General features: G+C 39.7%; 1 protein-coding gene across 1 annotated transcript in view; it reads right to left on the bottom strand.

The window, feature by feature from the left end:
* Positions 1-21,598, bottom strand: part of LOC114058562 (SAM domain-containing protein SAMSN-1-like) — an 83,207-nt gene that overhangs the window by 44,435 nt on the left and 17,174 nt on the right. Inside the window, exons 6-10 of the mRNA XM_027886032.1 lie at positions 20,924-21,010; positions 17,089-17,156; positions 13,464-13,532; positions 9,292-9,415; positions 7,770-8,146 (exon numbers count right to left, since the gene is read on the bottom strand). Coding sequence (XP_027741833.1) covers positions 7,770-8,146; positions 9,292-9,415; positions 13,464-13,532; positions 17,089-17,156; positions 20,924-21,010 — 725 coding nt within the window. The remainder of the gene's footprint in view (positions 1-7,769; positions 8,147-9,291; positions 9,416-13,463; positions 13,533-17,088; positions 17,157-20,923; positions 21,011-21,598) is intronic.

Raw genomic sequence — 21,598 nt, 5'->3', positions numbered from 1 at the left:
TAATTTCAGCTTCATCAGGGACTCGGAAGAAACCTGAAGCTGAGCTGGCTTGTTCTCCTGAATGAAGATGAGCACACATAAAAGGTGCACTGAGCTAATGCAAGCACAGTGAAGATTAAACATTTTGACTACAAACGGGAAGCCCGTCACCAAGTCAACAAGCACAAGATCAGGGAAAAAAAAAAAAAAGTCTGGGTTTCAAAAATCTATGCAGAAGTAAAACCGCATTACTTTGTGTGAGAAGATAAATTGCACTTTAAAAGTTGCAGACTTGGATAAGCCTATCTCAGGGCACCTGATGGCTTCACTGGTCAAAATGTTCCTGCCAGCATCAGGAGCTGATGCATTAGGATAACACAGCATGAAAACACAGCCTGTATTAGCTGATTCATTCGGTGGGAGCATTCTACTCAAGCAGAGTAACGTGTACTTTTTTTTGCTTTGTGTGGTGTATGGGAAGAAAGATAACCTTTATAATTATTGTTATTTTTTAATAAAAAACCCAAGAAAAATGTCTATTATAAAATACTGGGCTGACAGCAGATCAACATAAGGATAATATTATCACAGTGTAGGTGTGTAAAGCAGCAGACAGGCAAGAGAATGTATTTCCTTCAGTATGCAAAAGTGCATCATTTTGGCAATTCCAAAGGATGCTAACAGGAAGCCATCCTTTCATCAGACAGTTTGTTATCAACAACTGCACTTAGTTTAATTATATTTTGACACTTAATCATGTTTCATGAAGTAGGTAGCATTCCTCTTTTTCTATTAAGAATTCATACACTATTTACAAAGAGTAAGTATACAAAGTGCACAATTTTCCCCACACTTTCAACAACTACAGTCCCCTTCTCACTTCATTCATGACAGTAATCCCAAATCTTTCATTTCTCTCTCTAGCTGTAGCTCTGCAGTACCCAGCAGCTAACCCATGAAATCTGCTAAGGTGAATTACAATGTTCTGCAGTTATCTGTAACCATATTAAAAATGTTGTGATATTCTAAAGTATCTTTTAGTGCAAATAAATTCACTTCATTACCATTCTGCCTTATATATACTAGCAAGTGCTAGCAATCCAACTTCACAGAACAGCCCAGAAATGTGGAGAGGAAAACGTTTGGCAAGCTTTTTGGTAAAGGTAGGTATACATGCCTCTAAGATTAATGAAAAGTATGGCATCATTCTCTATATAGTTATGAAAATTCTAGTAAGGTATGAAAAATACAAAATAGGACAAGAGTTACCATAGTGAAGAGCAGCGGCATCAGCTTTTTCATATTTTTTAAAACCTGCTGTAAGACTACAATATCAAAGTCACCACAGATGAGGACACATTTTTTTTCACATTACTATGCAGGAAACAGCAAAAATCACTGTAGGATGTGGAATGGAAGTGGTAGATATTGGCTATCAGCACAGTGCAATGGTGCAGTTCTAGAGAGGCTGGACACCCTCGCAGGCTTCTCTCTTCCAAGCACAAGCTTGAGAGATGAAGCCTTGCACTTTCAGAGGTGATTTTCTCTCACTTTTTGTGTTTAACTGAAGCAAGACATATAACTTTACCAACTTACTGATGTAATTGTTTCTTAAATAAAGCTCCCTGCGACAGGAGACAAACCTCTACAGACTCTGAAGCATCAGGGAAACACGTGCTCTTAAGTTCACTGGCATTTCTGTCTTTTTGTCTGAGTCCATATTTTGCTTGGTATTTCCAAGAAAAGTAAACACCGAAAATTTAGTCCTGGCTCTTGACTTTTCACCAGTTAAAAAACCAAAGCCATTCAAATTTCACCGGCATTTGACCACAACAGACTTGCATAAACATATCTCAATCCCTACCCCCTCACAGGTCTTAAAATGCAAAATAACTTTTCACAAGGTTCTGGAACAGGGTTTGGACTGGGAAAAAGTGAATGCCTTTGAATTTAATCATGTGCTAAATTTAACTGTAGCACTGTTCCTTTTTGTCTATCAGCTCATGTATCTTCAAAGTCTGCAGTCTGGGGAGAATGGGGGTGTTTTAGCTCTGTCTTTACCTTGCAAGAGAGGTGCTGAGTACAGAGGGTGAAGGGATGAGGTGCTGGACTGGTGGGAAGAACGGAGTAACAGGTGAAATTAGCTAGAACGTTATAAAAAGCAACAGGAAACCTGTCAGGAGCCTTGTAAATCAAGATATGATAGGACGAAAAAAGAAGCAGCTGGGGACAGTTTCATACCTTAGAAAACAAATCCTGTTTTCATATCTCAGCCACAGCTTATCACCTGAACACCCATCATCGTGGTCTTGATGGTTTTGTTTACTGCCACCCTTCCAGCTGCCCTTTATGTCTTCCCTGGGCAAAGACTTTGGGCCTCAGCTTGGGTACAGCTAAGCAGGACTTTCTAACTAGTAGGAAATAGATTTGTACTTGGTGAGGATCTGGCTTCCTGCCTTGTCACTGAAATAGGAACAAAAGCTACGGCTTTCAAAAGGACCACTTCTTACTGGCAGTGAAGCAGCTACAGTGACCAGACCAGTTGAAAACTGGTGTCTCAGAAAGGCAATTTGGGGATTTCCAGGCATTCTTTTTCGTGCTATATTTGTGCCAAATGAGGATTCAAAATGCAATTGAGAAAGCTCTTCTGAGGCACGTTCAGGTGTCTCTCAACAGAAAGACATTACTGAAGAAATCAGAACCTGCAGAAAACAGTCAAATTGCTTAAGAAAACTGAGCAATCAGAAAGTCCATTGAAGCCCACAGCATTCTAGTGTGCAGGAGAAACTGTTGGCTGAAACGAAGCAGAAATCTTCCCACAAGTGGGCTGTGTAAATGGTCAATACAACTTTCAGCTTCAGAGCACATTTTGCCAGAGAGGAGCGCTCTGTCCTCTTTGTTCAGTACTGACTGTCCACACCCTTCCTCCCCACTTCACCAAACTCAGGAACAATGCTCAGTCACTGGTATCACAGATCCAATAACCTGCACAAACCTCAAGGCTATACACAGCATGTTTTTGAGAACCAAGATGAGCAGGAGCAGCAGAGGCAGTGCAGAGGGCAGGGTAGGAGCACCACAGCACAGAAGCAAGGCTGCTGTGGGGCAACAGGGGAACCAGATCCTGTTAGGTACAATATGTCAGGAAAAGTTGGGATAAGAAAATGTCCAAAACCAGAGTTGAGAATAAGTGTGTTTCTTCAACTGAAAAAAAGAGTGTCAAACTAGACATGCCTACCAGGGGTCAAAGGGAGATGCTGAGAAACGGCTTGTCTGACAAGAAAGCAAGCCAGACCAGGAGGAAAGCAGGAAGCCACAAGGTTACTGACACTGCAGAGAACTACAGACACAACAGCAGAGCATGACAAGACCATGACACTTTCCTGAGAGGAATATGGAGAGAATGAATACAGGTATTGGCATAAAATCACTTGTAGCGTTCCCAAACTTATTATTCCACAACGCAAACTTATTACATCACAATGTAATGCATTCATATCAGAGAGAAACCAATCTTTTGAAGCTTTCTACTCTCCCCTTAACCTGAAAATGAGAGAGAAAAAGTATCTTGCTCTGAAGTACCTTTAGATTTTTTTATTTCTCCTCATCAAAATCCCAGGTCTTCTCTACCCTCGTATTTCATTCTCACTGAAAGCCAAACACAGGTTGCAACAGATAAATATTCTTATGGTATCAATGACTAAATTCTTCTTCTATAAAACTTAACCATGCTGCTCAGATGTGTGAAGAAGAGAGACCTACTTCCAGTAACTCTGCTGATTTGTCTCCAACAGAGGATGTTGTTTCCTCTCTCTCTCCTGGATGATTCTACAAACACAGCTTCCATATTGCACAGTTATTGGGAGATTGGGTGGGTCAGCCAGTGAAATAGCATCTAAAAGTGCTGCGGGAGAGGAGAAAGGGACTCATCAGCTTTTTCCTCTCTGTCTCAGGCTCTGGAGGACAGACTTTGAGCCCTTATGTGAAGAGGAGCTCTCATCTGTGACCCCACAATGTGCAGTTTCAGGTCCGTTCAAGCCTATCGAGCTCCTGTACTTTGAAAGCCTCTGACTGTGGATTTTTCATGCCTTATCCGAGATTGCAAAAGTCTTATGCAATTGCACAGATTGAGAAAAAGCAACAGAAGGCTGAAATATCTTGTATAGAAGTCATATGGACATGGCACTTCTAAGTATACTGCTTTGTTTGGGTAGTGAGGATCTTAGCTCACAAATAACAGAAGGGCAGCTTGTAGTAACCACAATTTAAAAAAATTCTGAGACAGACAGCTGAACTGTTTTCTGCAGGGCTAAGCTTGAGGAATAAAAAGAAGCATTAAAACGCAATAACCTTTCACATTTAGGTCAAGTGGTTGTTAAAGCAGTGTCTGGACAATCTTTTTTCCATTCTCTGCCTGATTTTTATCTGATTCGTAACATCACAAACATCAACCTGCATCACTCATTTCTCCCCCCAATATACTTTGTGATAATGAGAAAATATGCAGCATAGTAGTTTCTTTGGCAAGCATACAATTATATATATATATATATATATATTTAATCCGAGGTATTTTGAATTTTTAAAAACATAATCTTCCACCTTTTAAGGAAGAACTAACTGTAAATTTCATGTCTCTGGAAAGAATACCAGTTACAATAATATCACATGGCACTCTTGACACACCAAAGAAAAGCAATGCTCTGTGTTGCCCTAGGCAGAATTCTGACCAACCACTAATTATGTTGTAAAGAGCTAAACAATAATAATAAAAAAACCAACCAAACAAACAAACAAAAAAAACCACCAACAAACAATCAAAAAAGCCCAAAACAAACAAAAACACACAACCGCCCCCCCCATGTATAAGTTCACTTTGCCTAAAGTTGCTAATAGTGGCACTGTGGCTACAAAATGGTAACACAGTTCTGGATTTCATTAAAGGACAGAAACACAGACTCCTACAATATTTTCACAATACATGAAGGTGGTCAGGATGGGTGAGACGTGAGCTGTCTGCAACGTCCCTGAGCCAGGGGCAGAGGAGTGTTGTGAGCTTAACGGGGGGAGGCTGAAGGAAGGGTAACTGGAGCTGGAGGAGCCTGTTGTAGCTGAAGGTGGATGTGATTTTTGCAGTCTGTTCTCACAGTTCTCATTTAGATGACCAGCTCAGATGACTTCTGTCAGCCTTTTTGCTGGTTTAGGTGAAAAAAAAAATGGCAATAGGAAACACTGTGAGGGAGGCTATGTAAAGTGCTGAGGAGGAAGAACGGAAGAGGAAGAAAGGAGTCAAGGGAAGAAATTGGAGGAAGGGAATTAGGATTACTCATATTTTGTCTCTCTAAACAGCAATCTATCCTGAAGAGAGTCCAGGTCTTTTTCCCTGTGATTACAGAAGAGCACTACTTAATTCACTATCTGCAACTCAGGCTTTAATTAAGGCTAGGCTCAATCAGCTTTGTGCATGCTGCTGAGATGAGTCTGAATAACATGTGTCCAACCTAGATATTTGTTTGTCCCTCAAGCCAGCTAAGCCACAGTTTGCTGATGGAATAGCAGAGTCTTGGATCTTAGTCTTGCATCTACTAGTTTTGCCTGTATGCCTCAATTCAGGACATCCTAACAAGCATTTCAGCAGTACATCTCAGACAATCTCCTCTACAACATGCTGCAGCAAAAGACAACAGAGTAGTTGCCAAGTCAAGAAAATTAAATTATACCTTCTTACTCATGGAATCAGAAAGAGTATCATGGAATACACTGGGTTTACTCTAATAAGCAAATCGACATCAGAAAGAACATCTGCACCATCCCCAGTGTCTGATCCTCTCATAGCAAAACCACCAGTGTCCTCTTTTTGATCCTTAAACAGCAAAACTGAAAATCCAGTCTCTGTAATCTTCAACTGAGCCAGTTGGTAGAATGCAAATGCAAAGAATGAGATGACTTGCCATTGACTGTAATCTAAATCCAAAGACACTAAGCCCACAGAGATACATTAAAGTCAGGGAGCCCGTCAGGAAGGCAGATGGCAAAATAAACAATTCAGGAAAAAAACGCACTAAACCCCTTGCTGGCAGTTAATAGTAACATGGGTAGGACAAATCTCACCAGGGCAGAGAATGTTAACAGCCTGTTTGTGACAAAATGAAAAAAATTACTTGAATTGACACTTATGGTCTCATAAATCTGACCGACACATCTATTACTATTTTGACCTGGGACTTCATCCTTGGCTTGGGATGCTGAAAGCTGCTTTCATTAGGAGCCAGGCATGTGATGGAGCCCAGCATCCCTGACACCATTCAGTTTCTACAGAGAGTCCTATTTACCGGCAGGCAGGAGGACTCACCTGGCAGAGCAGAGCACAGGCTTTGTTCTCAGCTCCCAGCCTATTTCTGCCAACACTCTGCCCCAGAGGTCTGTCTGCAGGCACTCTCCCTGGGAGTTTGCAGTGCTAGGGCTGTCTAGGGTTGCAGCGCTGCACCTTCCTCAGCTTTTTTTAGGGGTAGTTTGCTTTCTCTCTTTTCTAATTACAGTTCTATCAATGGAAGTTTTAGACTTTCTGTTTTCTACATCAAATCCCAGGAAAAGCTGCAGCTGGCTAAATCCCATGTTTCAGGTACTGCCTGTTATGTCAGTTACTGCGTCGTTGAAGAGGAACTGAATTACCACCCCCATGTATTCAGAAATATGGGTGCTATATAGACCCACCCATCTATTCGTGTACCTTTCCCAGTGATACATGAGCACCCATCACAGAACACGGTGTTTGCAGCAGGAGGCTGCGGTTGCTCAGGTCTCCTTTTGAAAACTCAGCTGGCAGGTTTCAGCAGGTATCTTGCCCCCTGTGGTTTAGGTGCACTTTCCTGGGAGCTGGCCTTATTTCACAGCGAGAGACAGCTCTGTCCCCAGAGCACTGTGGAGGGAACAGGCATGAAAGGAAAAGAGGCTGCTCTTTACTGCTTCCCTGACACATTTCACTCCACCAGTCCCCCCCCACCTCAATGTGCTTACCACCATGTGGAGTGCCAGAAGACCTGCTGTGCCCAGTGAGGAGAGGGAAAAAAGCCTCATTGCAATGACTACATTTTGTATATCTCACCAACAAAAGTTTTTTCTTGTTTTTGTTTTTCCCGTTTCAAAGACCCCTTTAAAAAAAAGACATCAATTAAAATACAAAAGCCTCCCCTAGATAACTATCCGGAAAGATAATTTCAGACCAAGATTAAACTCTCTTTGATTCTGTCCCTAAAATCTTCTTGCTGCCACACAGGCTACTGCAAAAATAGGCTCTACCAGCTGAGCTGATCCAAGAAGGCAGAAACATAGACACCATTTCAACCTCTGATATTTGCCTAAATAATTCTAGTGCCCTTTACTAGAATTGCAGTGACCTCTAGGAACCTGATTCAAGACCATTTGCTTCATTGCCCCTTACTGACTCACCCCAGACTTCCAGAAAGTTTTCTAAGCCTGGAAGGATGAGTATTTAATGTACAGATAAAAACCCAAAAATACATGAGTGTGCTGATGAGAAACAGAATAGCCTAAAGCCTTCCATCTCTGTGCTGCTGATGTCTGCATGGTTAAAAATGAACTACCTAGGGCTATATGAACCCCGGTGTTAGCCTGAACAGTGCATCCACATCCATTTACCTGAAATCTAAATTTGGTTTATTGCATTTCATAACCACATGGAAGATGACAGCATCCCTTTAGTGCTGAATCAGAGCAAAAAGTTTCCACTTTTTATGCATATCAGCACAAAAGAAACCACTTCCACTTACCCAGGAGTACTGTAGATCCATATCAGTTAGGGAATATGTGAGATGTGACTGATGAGAAGAGCAAGTACAGTTTTCCCATTCTTCTATTTTTGAAATCAAGAAGTCACAAGGACAGAGCTGGTTGTCAGGAAACGGCTTCCAGTCACTCCACAAGTGAAATTCGGTTTCTGAATGAATTGAAATAGTTCCCAAGTTATTAAGTCTGGAAGTGTATGTTCGGCCCAGGGACGCAGAAATAAAATCTGGCCTGGTCTCACTCTCTTCTTTCCTCTTTGAGCTGCCTTTCCAGGTCTTCTTTTCCTGAGGTCTTGCCAACTTCATGCAGGAAGTTAGTGCTTCTTCATCCTCTTCAGAGAGACAAGCATCCTCTAACGTATCTTTAAAAATACAAATACTTCTGTTATGATATGTTGCAATTCATAAAGTGGCACTTTTTTTTTTTTTTAATGCTGTCTGTTGCATTCTATATAACGAAAAAAAAGGACTTCATAAAAAACAAACAACAACAAAACCAAAACAATCAAAAAACCAAAATCAAAACAAAAACCAACTGATAATTAGGGAGATGGAAATTATTTTGTATTGGGTCAGACGTCTGTGCCAAAAGTAAGATTTATTCTCCATTTGTTAAATTTGTCTTCTTCCCTCAAAAGCCTGGCAAATTTTACTGGTTCTGCCCCGAATATGAAAATTTCCTAAATGGATGTCACAGTTGCAGAGAGCGCGAGTTTAACCTAGATATTGGAAAAGTTCAGGAAGCTTGCTGGATGATTCCTCTCCCACCCCTTCTCAGTATGTAGCTACAAAGTAGTGGCTGAAATTCATTATTTCTTCATGCATTTCAGCCCAAGCAAGGAGCTGGCTGGAGCAGTAGTTCATCAGACAGTTTAAACTCATTTTGCTAGTACTGGTTTCAAAGTAATCATATACACAAATGCATTGTACAAAAAATGCATGCACTTTTAAATTGGCAACACAAGTTCAGAGGAAGAACTGCTGCACAGTCAGATCAGTGATCTATAGGAGACACCTGATCCCAAAATCAGTGTAGAATTCCTTTGTCTTATGGCCCAAGGCAATCAAGTATGATGAGAGGCCGACTTGCTTATCATAACACAGACCTTCCTGCACTCCCAGCTGCTACTGATTCATGGATTAACACTGAAAGTTATCTTCACATTTTTGAGTTCTGCCTTTCTGATCCGAAACGTGATACAAAACTAGGAACTGCTGCAAAAACAAATTTTCCCCATCACGGAGGCCCTGCTGTTATACAATTCTATTTATCTAAAATCCCCACTTGCGAGATATACTGTTACAAAACTCGAGTTAGTGTGACAGGAAACAGGTTTTCACACTATGAGGAAGTCAGCACTCAAGTGGTATCACAGTAACATCTCAGCTGGGGTTTGAAAATTGTGGGTGGTGAATGACAGACCAGGACAGGATTGTTTACAGTTATGTTCAATACAGTGCCATTTGCCAAATGTTGGAAAGAATGCTGATATGATGCTGTACTTACTGAGGGGGAGCAAAACATGCTTGACATCTTCCAAGCTTTGTGTACTCGTTTTTTTTGTTCGGACCAATTTCTGCAATCGTTTTAATGTTCCCATGGACTCTATTTTATCTTCTGGTTCTGTACCCTGGCAAAAAAAACCCCAAAGACATTAAAATTATTCAAATCCTACAAATAAAAGCTAAGGATAACGAGGCATTAATTTGGAGAATGATAAAGTTTCAGATTCAGAGAACTGATCATTGACACAATGCTTTAGAAGTTAGGCACTTCCTTGCTTGGGAAAAATAGGTAAAAAAAAAAAAAAATTCTTAGGGCATTATTCATATTGCTGTTCACATATTACATTTCTTGAATACCACAGCATTACTTAGTACTTAATTCCAGATTTGTTTCAGAAAACATTCTAATACATGCATCCACTACATTATCTAGAAGCCTTTTAAGTGTTCACAGGAATCCCTGATGTGGTGAGCTACTGCATTTAAGTGTTTATGGCAGTGTGTTCTGAAGTACTGATGTCTTTCTTTTTTCAAGGCCTTACTTGGTGTCCTAGATTAAATGATAACAATTGAAAAGACAATTCAAATCTGTTATTGTACACTCCAGCAGCTTCCTACCGAGAAACTCAAGGTTTAGATACTACAGGCTCCTGGAGCAGGAACCTCATGGAAATGCAGCCATCTGATCATATATGCTCACTACTTTTTTGGAACAATACTGTCTGCCTTCTGTGGATATTCACCTATTTAAACTGATAATGATTTTGCATTGTAGCAATAAATCTTTGGTAATATTGAAGTGATTAAGTGCTAGCGCTGATGTTATCAGAAGGTGCTTATCGCAGTCTCCCCAACAAATAGGTCACACAATCATAGATGCTTTTTTCTTCCTCACATGCATAATCCTTTGAGACAAAGGCATCCCAGAGTTTGCCAGCAGTCTAATGTGTAGAGGGCAGGCTGCTTAGGAATGGGTCTCAAGGGACCCTGAACTCCCCAGCTCTCATTTGGGTTAAAGCCTCTTTACAAAGTCTTAGCATGAAGCACATCAGAAGCTCCAGCATTCACACATTACAAGTCACATCCATTCCCTGCAGCACTGATAAGGGAGAGGGTGGATGTTGATTTCAGATTTTAAAAAAGTCCACTGTTCACTTGACAGATAACTGTTTATAAAGATTGCTATGCTTGAAGTGCCAAAAGTTCAGATATTTTTCTAGGAAGACATGAGGTTCTGTAAGCACAACTAGAAGTTCAAGACCTCTATGCCCAGTCATTTTATGTGTATTTAGTTAGTCTGTGCCATGAGACAACAGTGTTGAAATTATATTCAGTTGATGCAGGGAGTTAGTGAAAGGTAAGTGAGAATAAGTGAGATGTTTCCTGTATATTCAGATGTTTAATTTCAAACCTTGAAAGGGTTTGTACCAAATGATTTGCATGACCACTTCATCTTGCTCTAGCTATAAATTGACATGAGAAATTATTAGATAACGATGATTTCTTTCCTTAGGGATAGGACTTAGGAGTCCTCCTTTTGTTAATCACAATAAGTAATGCAAAAGTTCCCACGGTGGGTGGCACTTGGGTTTAGACTCCCCTCTTTTCAGCAGCATGTTACATTCCTTGAAATCTGCAGAGTGTCCTGGAAAACTGGGAGTCAACCACAGCAACAAAGCAGGAAACCAGGGAGTTGAATATAAACACCCTTCCAGGTCTCCATTGTCTTTTGTACGTTATGGCTACATTAGTATTTTAGTTTTGAAGAGAATTTCACATCTATCCCTACAAGCTGTGATTCGGTCTCAGAGTGCCACCAACTGAATTCATCACAGATGAAATCAAGATGAAAGACACTTTCCAGAAGTTCAGCTGAAGAACTCCAGCTACTCCTGGATGTCCAACTGAGAAGATGTGAACACAGGTAGACCTCCCATAAGACATACAGAGTGGACATCAACTCATCAGCACCAACTATTCTGCTGTTCTTCACCTTTCCTTCATCTGTGTGTAGATTAAACACACACTGTGCATCGAGAGCAGGCAGAAATCCTGCTATGATCAAATCTACAGGAGAAAGGGAATGTAGTGGCGGTGCTACAGTTTTCCTCAATGCTAGGATAGTCAGATACTACTGTGCTAGTTACTAATATAGACAAAACCCTTTCAATTTCTGCCATGTTTTTATTATTTTGTAGACTTATAAAATATAGCATTTTGGAGTTTAAAACCATTTAGGTCTTCTTGAGGCTCTTCACTGTTGGGTAAGGTCTCAGCAGACCCACCTTAAAACTCCAGTCAGCTTAGGGCCCTCTTACACCCTGTTTCTGAGTATTCATCATCCTCTGTGGGTCAAATCCAAGAATGCTTTGGTTGGTCATGTTCTGAATTGCATTTCAGTCCCCCTCTCTCCTCTTCCAAATTCAAGATAGTAGGACTTCAGTTTTACCTCAGCTAAAGAGAGAAACTGGGGTGTAATTTTTCAGTCTTTCACTGTGAGTTGTCTTTGCAAAATAAATCATAGGGGTTTAAAATGCTAATATTGCTCTCATATAAGATCTCTTGTAGCAATAATAATTTGTTCACTTATAAGTAACGACACAAAAGCAACATGATGACTTTGAGTTATGATCTGGGATTTCCATCATGGAGACATCAAGATAAATGGAAGATAATCTATTCAGATAATTTCATTAATGGCAAACTCTAATCCTCTTTGCCTTAAAAGCACTCATTTCATAGAGTCTATCATTAGGGAAAAGTCATAAATGCTTAAATAATAAATGCAGCAACCCCCTTTCATGGAGAAAAAAGATCATGCAGTATCAGCTGGTGCTGGGGCAGCATTTAAATTTGCAGTATTTTATTTTGGTCTACCAAAGTGTTCAAAGCTGGAATTTTAGCTGTCTGTCCAAATAGAGGTAAAACATTTTGATATAGAAACCAGACAGACAATCAGGTGAACTGTGCTTTTCCCCAGTCTATAAGCAAAGCTATTTATAAGGAAAGAATTCCTGCATGACCAAGTAACAAGAATATTATTTTCTCTGGTTAGTGGATTTTAGTGATGAAAAATCATGTCACATCACAAATAAAAATGAATTGTGTAAAAAAATAAATCACAGGCTGCCCTTTAGTTGCAAACAATTTGCATGAAGTGCGCATGAGTATTTAGGGACAAAAAAAAAAAAAAATTTCAAAAATGCATTTCGAAAAATGCATTATAGAAGAAAGACCTGAATCGAGACTGATAAACTGTTTTGAGTTTATCCTGGGGTATTTTAAATACCTTCGAAATCTCTGCTCAGTGAGATGTTATGAGGATTAACCTGGTGACAGAAATACAGCAATTTGGAAGCTAAGTGTAAAACACTGTTGGTCGGATTCCAGCAATCTCGGTCCTGTTGAGCACTCTCTTTCCTGGGTGTAACTGCATTAATTCCAATAAAACTACTTGCACAGCATGTCAATTCTCAGCCTAAAGAACTCAGTCACGGCAGAGTCTAATCTCTGTGATTTTCCTTCAACTGCTTTGCCTTTCCCAAAGAAGTGCAATGATTTAATCATGGTTACCTGTGCGCCCAAATTCAGAGTGCACACTGCAATAGTGAGGAGACAAAAATTGCTGTATGTTTACTGCATCCAGGGCGCTCCTGTTATTGCACCAGAGAAATTTTTGGGAAGTTTCAGTAATAACCTGGCTGCACATAGTGATTATTAAAATAGTATATGATGATAGAGAACTTTCTGCTCTGTTTATACAAAGAGCTGTGTAAAATGCACTGAATTTGGATAAAGCTCCTGCCCACATATATCTGACTTTTAAATATTCCCATTATTTTAGTCTGGTACTCCAGCTAGTCCAAAATAAGTGCAGAGTCAGACCTAAGCAGGCTAAGATTATAGACAGATTTTCTCCTGGGAATCACAGAGCAATAATATGATATTTTATAAATTATAAAGAAACACTATTATTAATAGCAGAGCAATAATAAGATATTCTATAAAAGACAAGAGATATCATGATTAATAACAGGGATATGGATAAAGATCTTTCAGCTTTTGGGGAAGGAACATATAGTAAAGGAAATTCTGTTAAAACAGCCTGTTCTTCCCAGCTGCTGGCTGCTAGTGAAAAAAAAAAAAAAAGGAACAATTTTCATGGCAACTCACCATTTCACTGTTACCAGGCACACCTGCATTGTGAACTCGTGGTGGAATCCATTGCTCATAGTTTATCACCTAGATGGTAAGAAAAATATAATAATTTAAAATAAAATTAAAAAGAAATCCAACATAAGTAAGAGGAATAAACATAATTTGCATCATGTAGATGAATATAGATGAGAGATCAGCAGTTTTTCAATGCAGGACTGTGTGCATATAAAAGTAAATGGCTGATATCCACCAGCTGACACCCACTGAAATTGTTTTGATATTGAGCTGTCTTAATTTCCTGAGTTATCTGGGACTTGGCAACATCCTGGGGACACCACAGCATATGCGGTGCAGTGGCAGAGCCGTGCACTGTAGTATAGGATCTTTGGGTCTCATCCTACATCTTGGCTTTCCTTTCTCGGTGAGCAGGAAAGCCAGAGAAGACTTCCCTCAGCACCAACCCCCCAGGTGAGCAGCAAGTGCTACCCTAAGAAGGGTCTTGCTCAGTTCGCCTCATTTTGCCTGGGATGTTGAGCTCTGAGGGTGTGAGTTTGAACTGCATTAAAACCACATGGAGATTGGGACCATCCCCAGAACTAAGCAAAGACAGGACTAAATACACTGCCACCACTGGCCCAGGAGCCATTTCTTGGTCACAATGTCCTCACAAAGGGAACACCATGAGAATACACTTTCCCTGGGGCACTGATGCAGTCCCCAATGGGCAAGCCTGACAGTGCTCATAGCTTATCAGGAAAGTAATGAACGCTGGCCTTTTTTCTTCATGAATATGAATGGCACTTTGAAGGCTGAATGCAACCTAAGAATTTACGTGAGAAATGAGGCATGAAACATTTTTGAAAATGTATTAGCCCAAAGACTGTATTACTTGATATTTTATGTCCTTTCCAATATGCTACGAAGGGTTTGAGCCATCAAGGGAGCCCTGCTAGACATGAGTAAACAAGAACAAAGGTACGAAAAATAAATGCAGAAGGTAAAGCTACTTTTTCTGGTAAGGTACAATTATTGCGGTGTTGCTCACATCATGTCCCTCATCCTGTACTTCTGTTTCAAGCCCCTGTTTTCCAGCACTTACAGAATGAATGAGTGTCAATTTGGGAAACGGAGGAAGGTTAAATCCTTTGTGAAGGACTCAGGGAAAACTATTCGCTTTCTTTTTTCTTTTTTTCTTTCTTTTTTTTTTTTTTCTTTAACAAGGGGAAAAAATCTAAAATGTTCATCTATGCTATTTACTCTTGTTTGTAAATCTGCCTGTTCCATGCCTTATAGAATCACAAACTCACATAGACCAGCTTAGGCAGGAATTTACTTCTGGGAATTGTCTAGTCTAACTCCATGCTCAGAACAGGTCACCAGAGCAAGCCGCATAGGTCCGTGTTCTGACAGAAGAATCTCCAAAGATGAACTTCTCATACCCTCTCCAGGAAGCCTCTTCAGTGTTTGACTGCCCCTCACACTAGAGAAGTGCTTTCTTTATGTTAAGTGAAATTTCCTGCATTTCAGCTTGTGCCTATTGCTCCATCACATTCCTAGGGATTGAGGTACCAATGTTCTGTAGTTCCCTGAACTTTCTTTCCAACCCTCTTAAAGACAGGAGTACTAGTTGGAGGATAGCTCAGTTGTGAGAGCTATCCCACCACATTGCTGTGATCCTGAGACTTGTAGCCTTGCAATTCCATGCAGACCTCTAATTCCTCCTGTTTGATCCCCATTCTCTGTGCATCAGCAAACAGGCACTTCATACGGGCACTCATCTGTGCTGACTTTGCAGAAAAAGAGTGAGAGCCTTCCCCACAGTGCTGTTCTCTTAGCATCTCCTTATTTGTGTACATAATGCAGCACAGCAAATGAATGCAGACATAATCAGACTATGCTGGAAGCTTAAAAGAGCATTGTATCTATGTTATCTTGATGATAATGAAGGCGAGAGGTAACAATCACTAAAATTCAAAATAATGTCATAAACCCTGAATTTTTTTAAAAAGCAAATGCAGTAGTTCTTAAATTGGTACCAAAGTTTGGGGGTATCCAAGTCTCTGCAGCTCATTATTTATGTACCCCAAGAAGTGCCTTCAAACACTTGGAGAAGTGAAAAATAGAACTTTGCTTCTAAAATGGGACAAATGGTTCATGGGAAGAAGCTTTAAGGGATTTTAAGAAAACTTATACTCCGAGCAAATATAGGCCTTATTCCCTATTTGTTCTTCCCTTTTTCCCTTCCGTATTCTGTCCTGTCTGGGGAATGACCTCCACGATCTTAACCAGGAATCAGCCCAAAAGCTGCCATGGCAGGACAGGGGCAGAGCAAGAGATCCCTCGCACTAAGGGAAGAACTGTTGTGGGAAATCAAAGAGCAATCTTTCTCCATAATACTTAGAAAGTGAAAAGAACAAATCAGAGAAACAGAATGAGAGATGCAGAAAAGAAAGAGTTCTTTTCTCCTTTCCTCCCTCCTCAGCTACTATTTTGGCAGCTGGAAGAGGAGATAATCATGGGAACAAACTAACAGTGCGGAGACAGATAAAACCCTGAGGGAAAGCAGGAGGAACCTGGAACACACTGACTTTCAAGTTTCCAATACGGTCATCTGTCCCCTGATATGCAGATCATTTGACTTTTCTCTCTAATCCTGATTGTGTCTTTGGCCTACACTGGAGCTGAGCACTGCCTAAATGCTGGGTCTTCACAGCTCTCTGTCTTATCTCAGATGCCTTCAGGGTGATGCATGTACAGTTTTTTTCTTGCTTTTAACCTACACATCCAAAAGGACTCCTGACATTGCATAGAAGCAACAGAGGAAACTCAGCTTGGAGCCTTTTCTAAAGTTGAGTGCTCACCTTGAATTTAATACTTTTCTGCAAAGGAAAATTTAATAGATTTTCAGCTTCTAAATAATTTACTGTATGAATTCCTCATTTAGAAGACACACATATGGACAGGGGTGTTACACATTTTTAGTCAGATTCCCAAACTGTGAAAGCAGAGAAAGCAGAGATAAGATGGTTTGCAATAGGTATGAACTGTTCCTTTAAGTAACGTATTATCAGGGCAAACATCGGGCTGGAAGTGAATAAAAAGCAAGCATCAGTCATGCTAATTCCAGAGATACAAGTCTTTCTCCTCACCTCTCTGCTGTTCACCAGCTGATAGCTTGTTACCTACCTTTATGCTGTTATGATTATGTAAACCCATGGGTCAGATTTCCTTTACTGCTCATGCTAGTGGGATAATTAATGTAGTATTAGGAAGATGAGATGTTGTATATGTTTATAGAAATTCAGAAAGCATTAGGATACATATGCCAACATGAATCATGGAGGACTAATCTAAACACTTAGTATAGATCTTGCTAGACACAATTCTAGCACATCAGTTCAACAGAAATGGATTCACTCAGGGAAAGAGAAGGTTTCCTACGCAATAAAATCCATGTGGTCTGCATAAGTAAAATCATGAACAACTTTGGTAGTCACCAGAGTCTTCCTTTAAACTCAGCTTCTAAAATACACAAGCATACTGAGTATAAAGTTTAGATTAGGTAAATGCTGGATGGAAACAAGAAATATGCATTTCATTTGAATGAAATTTTAGATTTTAGAAAGAGTATTTCTTTCACCTGGCATGTTGTTTCTTCTATCTTCTTTCCTTGCAGCAAATGTATTCCATCAGCAATAATATTATCTTCTGTGAATTATGACCAAAAAAGAGAAAACATGCTTTAAAATGTTCTGGTTTATGTTATTATGAGGAATATCATTTGAATTGCACTGATGTTTTGAGCTGACATTCTGACTCTGTGAAGTTAATCTTATATCATTTAAACATACATTTTATCTTAAACTGCTTTGAAGTAAGACTGGAGAACGAACTGGCAAACTGACTCACATAAAGAAAACTCATTCATGCTTCCTTCTTATCTATACTTAGTCTTCAGTTTACTAACACAGAACCCCACCAAGACCTTTCTCTTGCTCTGTTAATTTAAAGCAGAAAAGTGTAGAATATTCATATAAAAAGTTAAGGGCAAAAATGATCTTTGCAATTGAGATCTGTTCAACTCAGGTTAGATTAGAAATTCCTTTCAAAGGATGAACACCCTCCTGTTTCTTCTAAGAAATGAATGCTTTGCATGGGAAGAGTATGAACCTTCACTGCAACAAGGAGCAATAACTCTTTGAAAAGTTTACTTTATGTAAGTCTACTTTGAAAGATCTACTCTTACTCCTAATCTCAAAGCAAAGCATCCTCCATTATGCTCGAGTAGGATGGCCCTAGTGATTAGATTGCATCACCACAGATATCAGAAGCGCTCAGTTGTTTTGCAGGGGAAAAAAACCCACACCAAAACAGAAGAAAAATTATCTGCTAATCACAGCACAGAATGCTACTGTAATTTTCCAAAGTTACTAGAAACCAATAGGAATATGTTGAGGGCTTTCTTCCTCATGAATTCTAACTTGGTATCCATATTGCTGCTGAGGAATACCTTAAACCATCAGTAGCTCTCCTGTTTGCAAAAGGACAGCTTATTAACATACAGATTCACAAAAGCTAACTGCAGGCAGGTGAGACTGATTGCATTGTTTTCTCTGCAATCTACAGAAAAAGAATAAGTCAGTGAATAATTCCGTGACTGAAATTCTTCAGTTATCCCATGAAAAAAAGGTCATGATCACAAAAAATTATATTCAAAGAGGTACATAGAATCCTAGCCCAGATTTTAAGCAGCTACAAATCTTCTTGAAGTCATTGAGGGCCTGGTTTCTGACAATCTGGTTGTTTATTCCTTTTTAGAGCTGGATGGACTTCTAGAAGCAGCATAACTCATGTTAGCAGTGCTTATGCAACACATGATTAACATAACTGGGTTCTTTCTGGTCCTCAGGCTAATTTGTTTTCACCTCCTGCAGGCATCTCAGCACACTGGAGCCCTGTGCTCTGTAAGCTTAGTCTCAAAGTTGTCTTGCCGTGTTCAGTCCTGTGCCCCAAAGTCCTCTTACAGTCTAATTCAAAATAGTATTATTTGGTAGCTGTTTGCAGCTGAATCACAAAAAAACTGAGGGGTTACATATAATGTCCTTAACCTGATAGACTAAATGCAGTGACACTACTTTTAACATAATTCTGTACAAAACCAAATGAAAACAGCAAGTTCTTAAAGCAAACCTTAGTGTTCCCCCCCACCATGATGCCTTTTGCTGGCCATAATAATGTGCATCCACACTAGTCTTAAATCTTGCCTAGATCAGCTCTCCAAACCACTGAACTATGGAATAGGGTATTTGTGTAAAAAAACAGTCAAACAAAAAAAAAACTCCATGGAAAAGACATATATAAGCTGCAGTGTTCTTGTCTTCCTAGTTTGGCAGTGGGTACCAGTCACTTTCCTGTGGAATGAAGTATGAGCAGTGCAGAATTACACCTGCTGACTCTGAGAGTTGTCAGTTCTTTCCTGTTTGTCCCCATAATACTCTTTCAAGGAAGCCCAGTGACTGTGACTCGCAAGTCAACTTTTCAGCAATGATGCTTTTAGGATGGCAAATCTCGATGATTTGGGTTTGGCCTTGTGAGCAAACACAAATATTCCCACTATTGTGTCTGTGGGATGTATGTTTTCATTGCTTTATCAGCCTGGAAAATTTGGTTTTGTTGAGGAAATACACACAGTGGCATTAAGAACTTCATACAAAAGCTGACAGTATCTGTGGAGGTCTCTTCATTGATTTTGGTGAGATTTGAGACAGATCTGTGAACATAGCTCTGAAGTAAGCAGAGAAGCCTATGCTGACCACCATGCATGGCATTTTACATCTAAGAGAAATTCATATTATGCAATAGACTTGCAGACCTTGAAGGATTATCTCTGCTAAGAGAAAGGTTTGATCAATAATGACAAATTATCTTGATCGATAGTGATACACTGTAAATCTCCTTGCAGTAGTTTTCACCACTGTGTGAAGGGGACTTCCCCTGAAATAATTTTACTGCAGCAGGGAAAAGGGAGATTTTTATTTAGCTGCCAGCTTTGCTTCCTGTTCCCTCTGGGCCCCTGCCCTTCAATTACAACACTTGTCAGCTTTTAAAATGTGCACTGCTTCTTTTGCATGCTTTGGATATTTAAAAGGGTAAAAAGTGCCTTGAGTAGAAAAGACTTTGGAGGAAGGTCAAAAAGTTCTGCTTTCTCATTCAGCCTTTCCCCACTTCTAAACTGACAACTGCTGGAATAGTTTGAGGAATCATTCCAAAAGGGTTTTGGTTAAAAGTAACACTTGTCTGAAGAGAAATACCTAATATTTCTTTCACCTATAATCAGAACCTTTTCCCTTGCAAGGCAATGACACTTACTGAAGGTCTCTTTCCCTCTCTCTAGTTCATCACAAGAGCAGAGTTTCTCTAAATTTTCCTGTCCTCTCTTATTTCTTGTTCTGGGTCAATAATCCTAATTAGCCCATACATGGGCAAATACAATAGATATTGCAATTTTAGATCTATTTCCAAACACTTAAGATATTAACTTCAAGTGGTGAAGGGAATACAATCCAGAGGGAAAGGTGGTGCCCTGTGCTTTTCTTTCTTTGACATATCCAGGTAAGAGGGGAGTCTCTCTTAGCAGTGGAAGATCTCTAGACCACTTGAACAGAAGATATTAAAAGTTGAGGCAATGGCCATATTCCTGCTTTGTTGACTTAAGTGGAGAAAAAACATGCACCCACTTCAATCTCTTGATTTCTTGATTTCTGCTTCTGCTGAACCTTGTCTGGTTTGGTCTGGTTAGGCAACTATAAGGGATCTACCTTCCCTTAAAAAAAGTATAAACATAATTGCCATTCCTGGAAGCAACATTAAGCAGATTGTCAAAACATTTTGATTTTTGTGTTTAACTAGACAAGGTGACTGCTCACTTGTTACTTCTCAGTGTTGTTTTAATGAATTTATACTGGTCAGCTCTTAAACAGTGCCATAAGCAGCTTCCCATATATTAGCTGCAAGGTTGTTTTAACAAAGTTGGTCAAAACAGGAGAATCAGACAAAGTACTTGCATCTAAAATTTTACCAAATCTCTTTTGCACCTGTCTTGGGGTTATTTTCCTGGGGAAAGTTGCACTGTTTCCCTTTTGGATACCTGGAACAGCGTAAAATATCCAGGAAACATGGATTTCTACAGTTGGCAAGCCCTATACAACACAACTATGGCAATTTACCGTAGCAAAGTCTCCTTTGGCCCATGGACTAGAGAGTCAATTGGTCACAGAGTGTGTTCTTAGCTTACCAATTTTAAGATAAGCTCTACTTTAACTACTTTTTTTCCCCCTTGAGGACAAAATAAATCTCAAAAGGACCTGACAAATTATTTAGCTGGATTATTGGAGAAAAATGAGAAATTTTCCTAGGTGCCCTTTAAAATACTTTGTGGAAAATGCAAAATCAGCTGAAATATGTTTAGCAATTACCTTCAAGCTGACAGTGCCTTCTGATGTACGAATCATTCTCCGGCTTCCTGGAACCCTGCCAAAGTGTGCCATTCACATTTTTCCTGTCTAAAGTAAAAGCACAGAGAGCAGTCACCTGAATTCATAGCAAACCCGTGAAATAACAGGAAATTCTATAAAAATAGCATCAAAATGCAAATCAAACAAGCTTGCAGAACCGTGTAGCATCTGCTTCAACATGGAAATGAATTGATGATTTTGCAGTATATGGATTTTGATGGATGGATGGTATTTATTATAGTCAGACTTCAGGTTTTATTATCTTTTGCTGCTAATACCTCATTTAACACTGTTAAAAACTCGATTAGAAGGGTTTTTTACCTTAACCCTGATTTTAAGACCTAAGAGCCCACAGAACATCTGTGCCTTTCTTTTGCTTCCAGGAATTGTATAGATATTATTTAAGTTTACAGTTAACAAGCTAGAGTCTTTGCAAGAAACAACATCAAAGGTGCCCCCTCCAAGCACTCCAAGGCTTGTGCTGCCTCAGCTTGGATGGCAGAAACTAGGTTGGCTTTGAGAAGAGATGGCCATTCTCCTGTTCCCTCAGTTAGCTTCAAAGTGGTCATGCTTCACAACATATCAACTATCAGGGTTTTGTGCTTTCCGGGTTTGTTTTGTTAAGTTTTATTTAAT

This window comes from Empidonax traillii, unplaced genomic scaffold (genome assembly GCF_003031625.1).
Source record: "Empidonax traillii isolate 1590-97213 ecotype Southwest subspecies unplaced genomic scaffold, ASM303162v1 scaffold176:size2985712, whole genome shotgun sequence".
Taxonomy (NCBI): Eukaryota; Metazoa; Chordata; class Aves; order Passeriformes; family Tyrannidae; genus Empidonax; species Empidonax traillii.
Note: the sequence above shows the minus strand (reverse complement) of the source record. Positions and strands in the feature narration are given on the sequence as shown.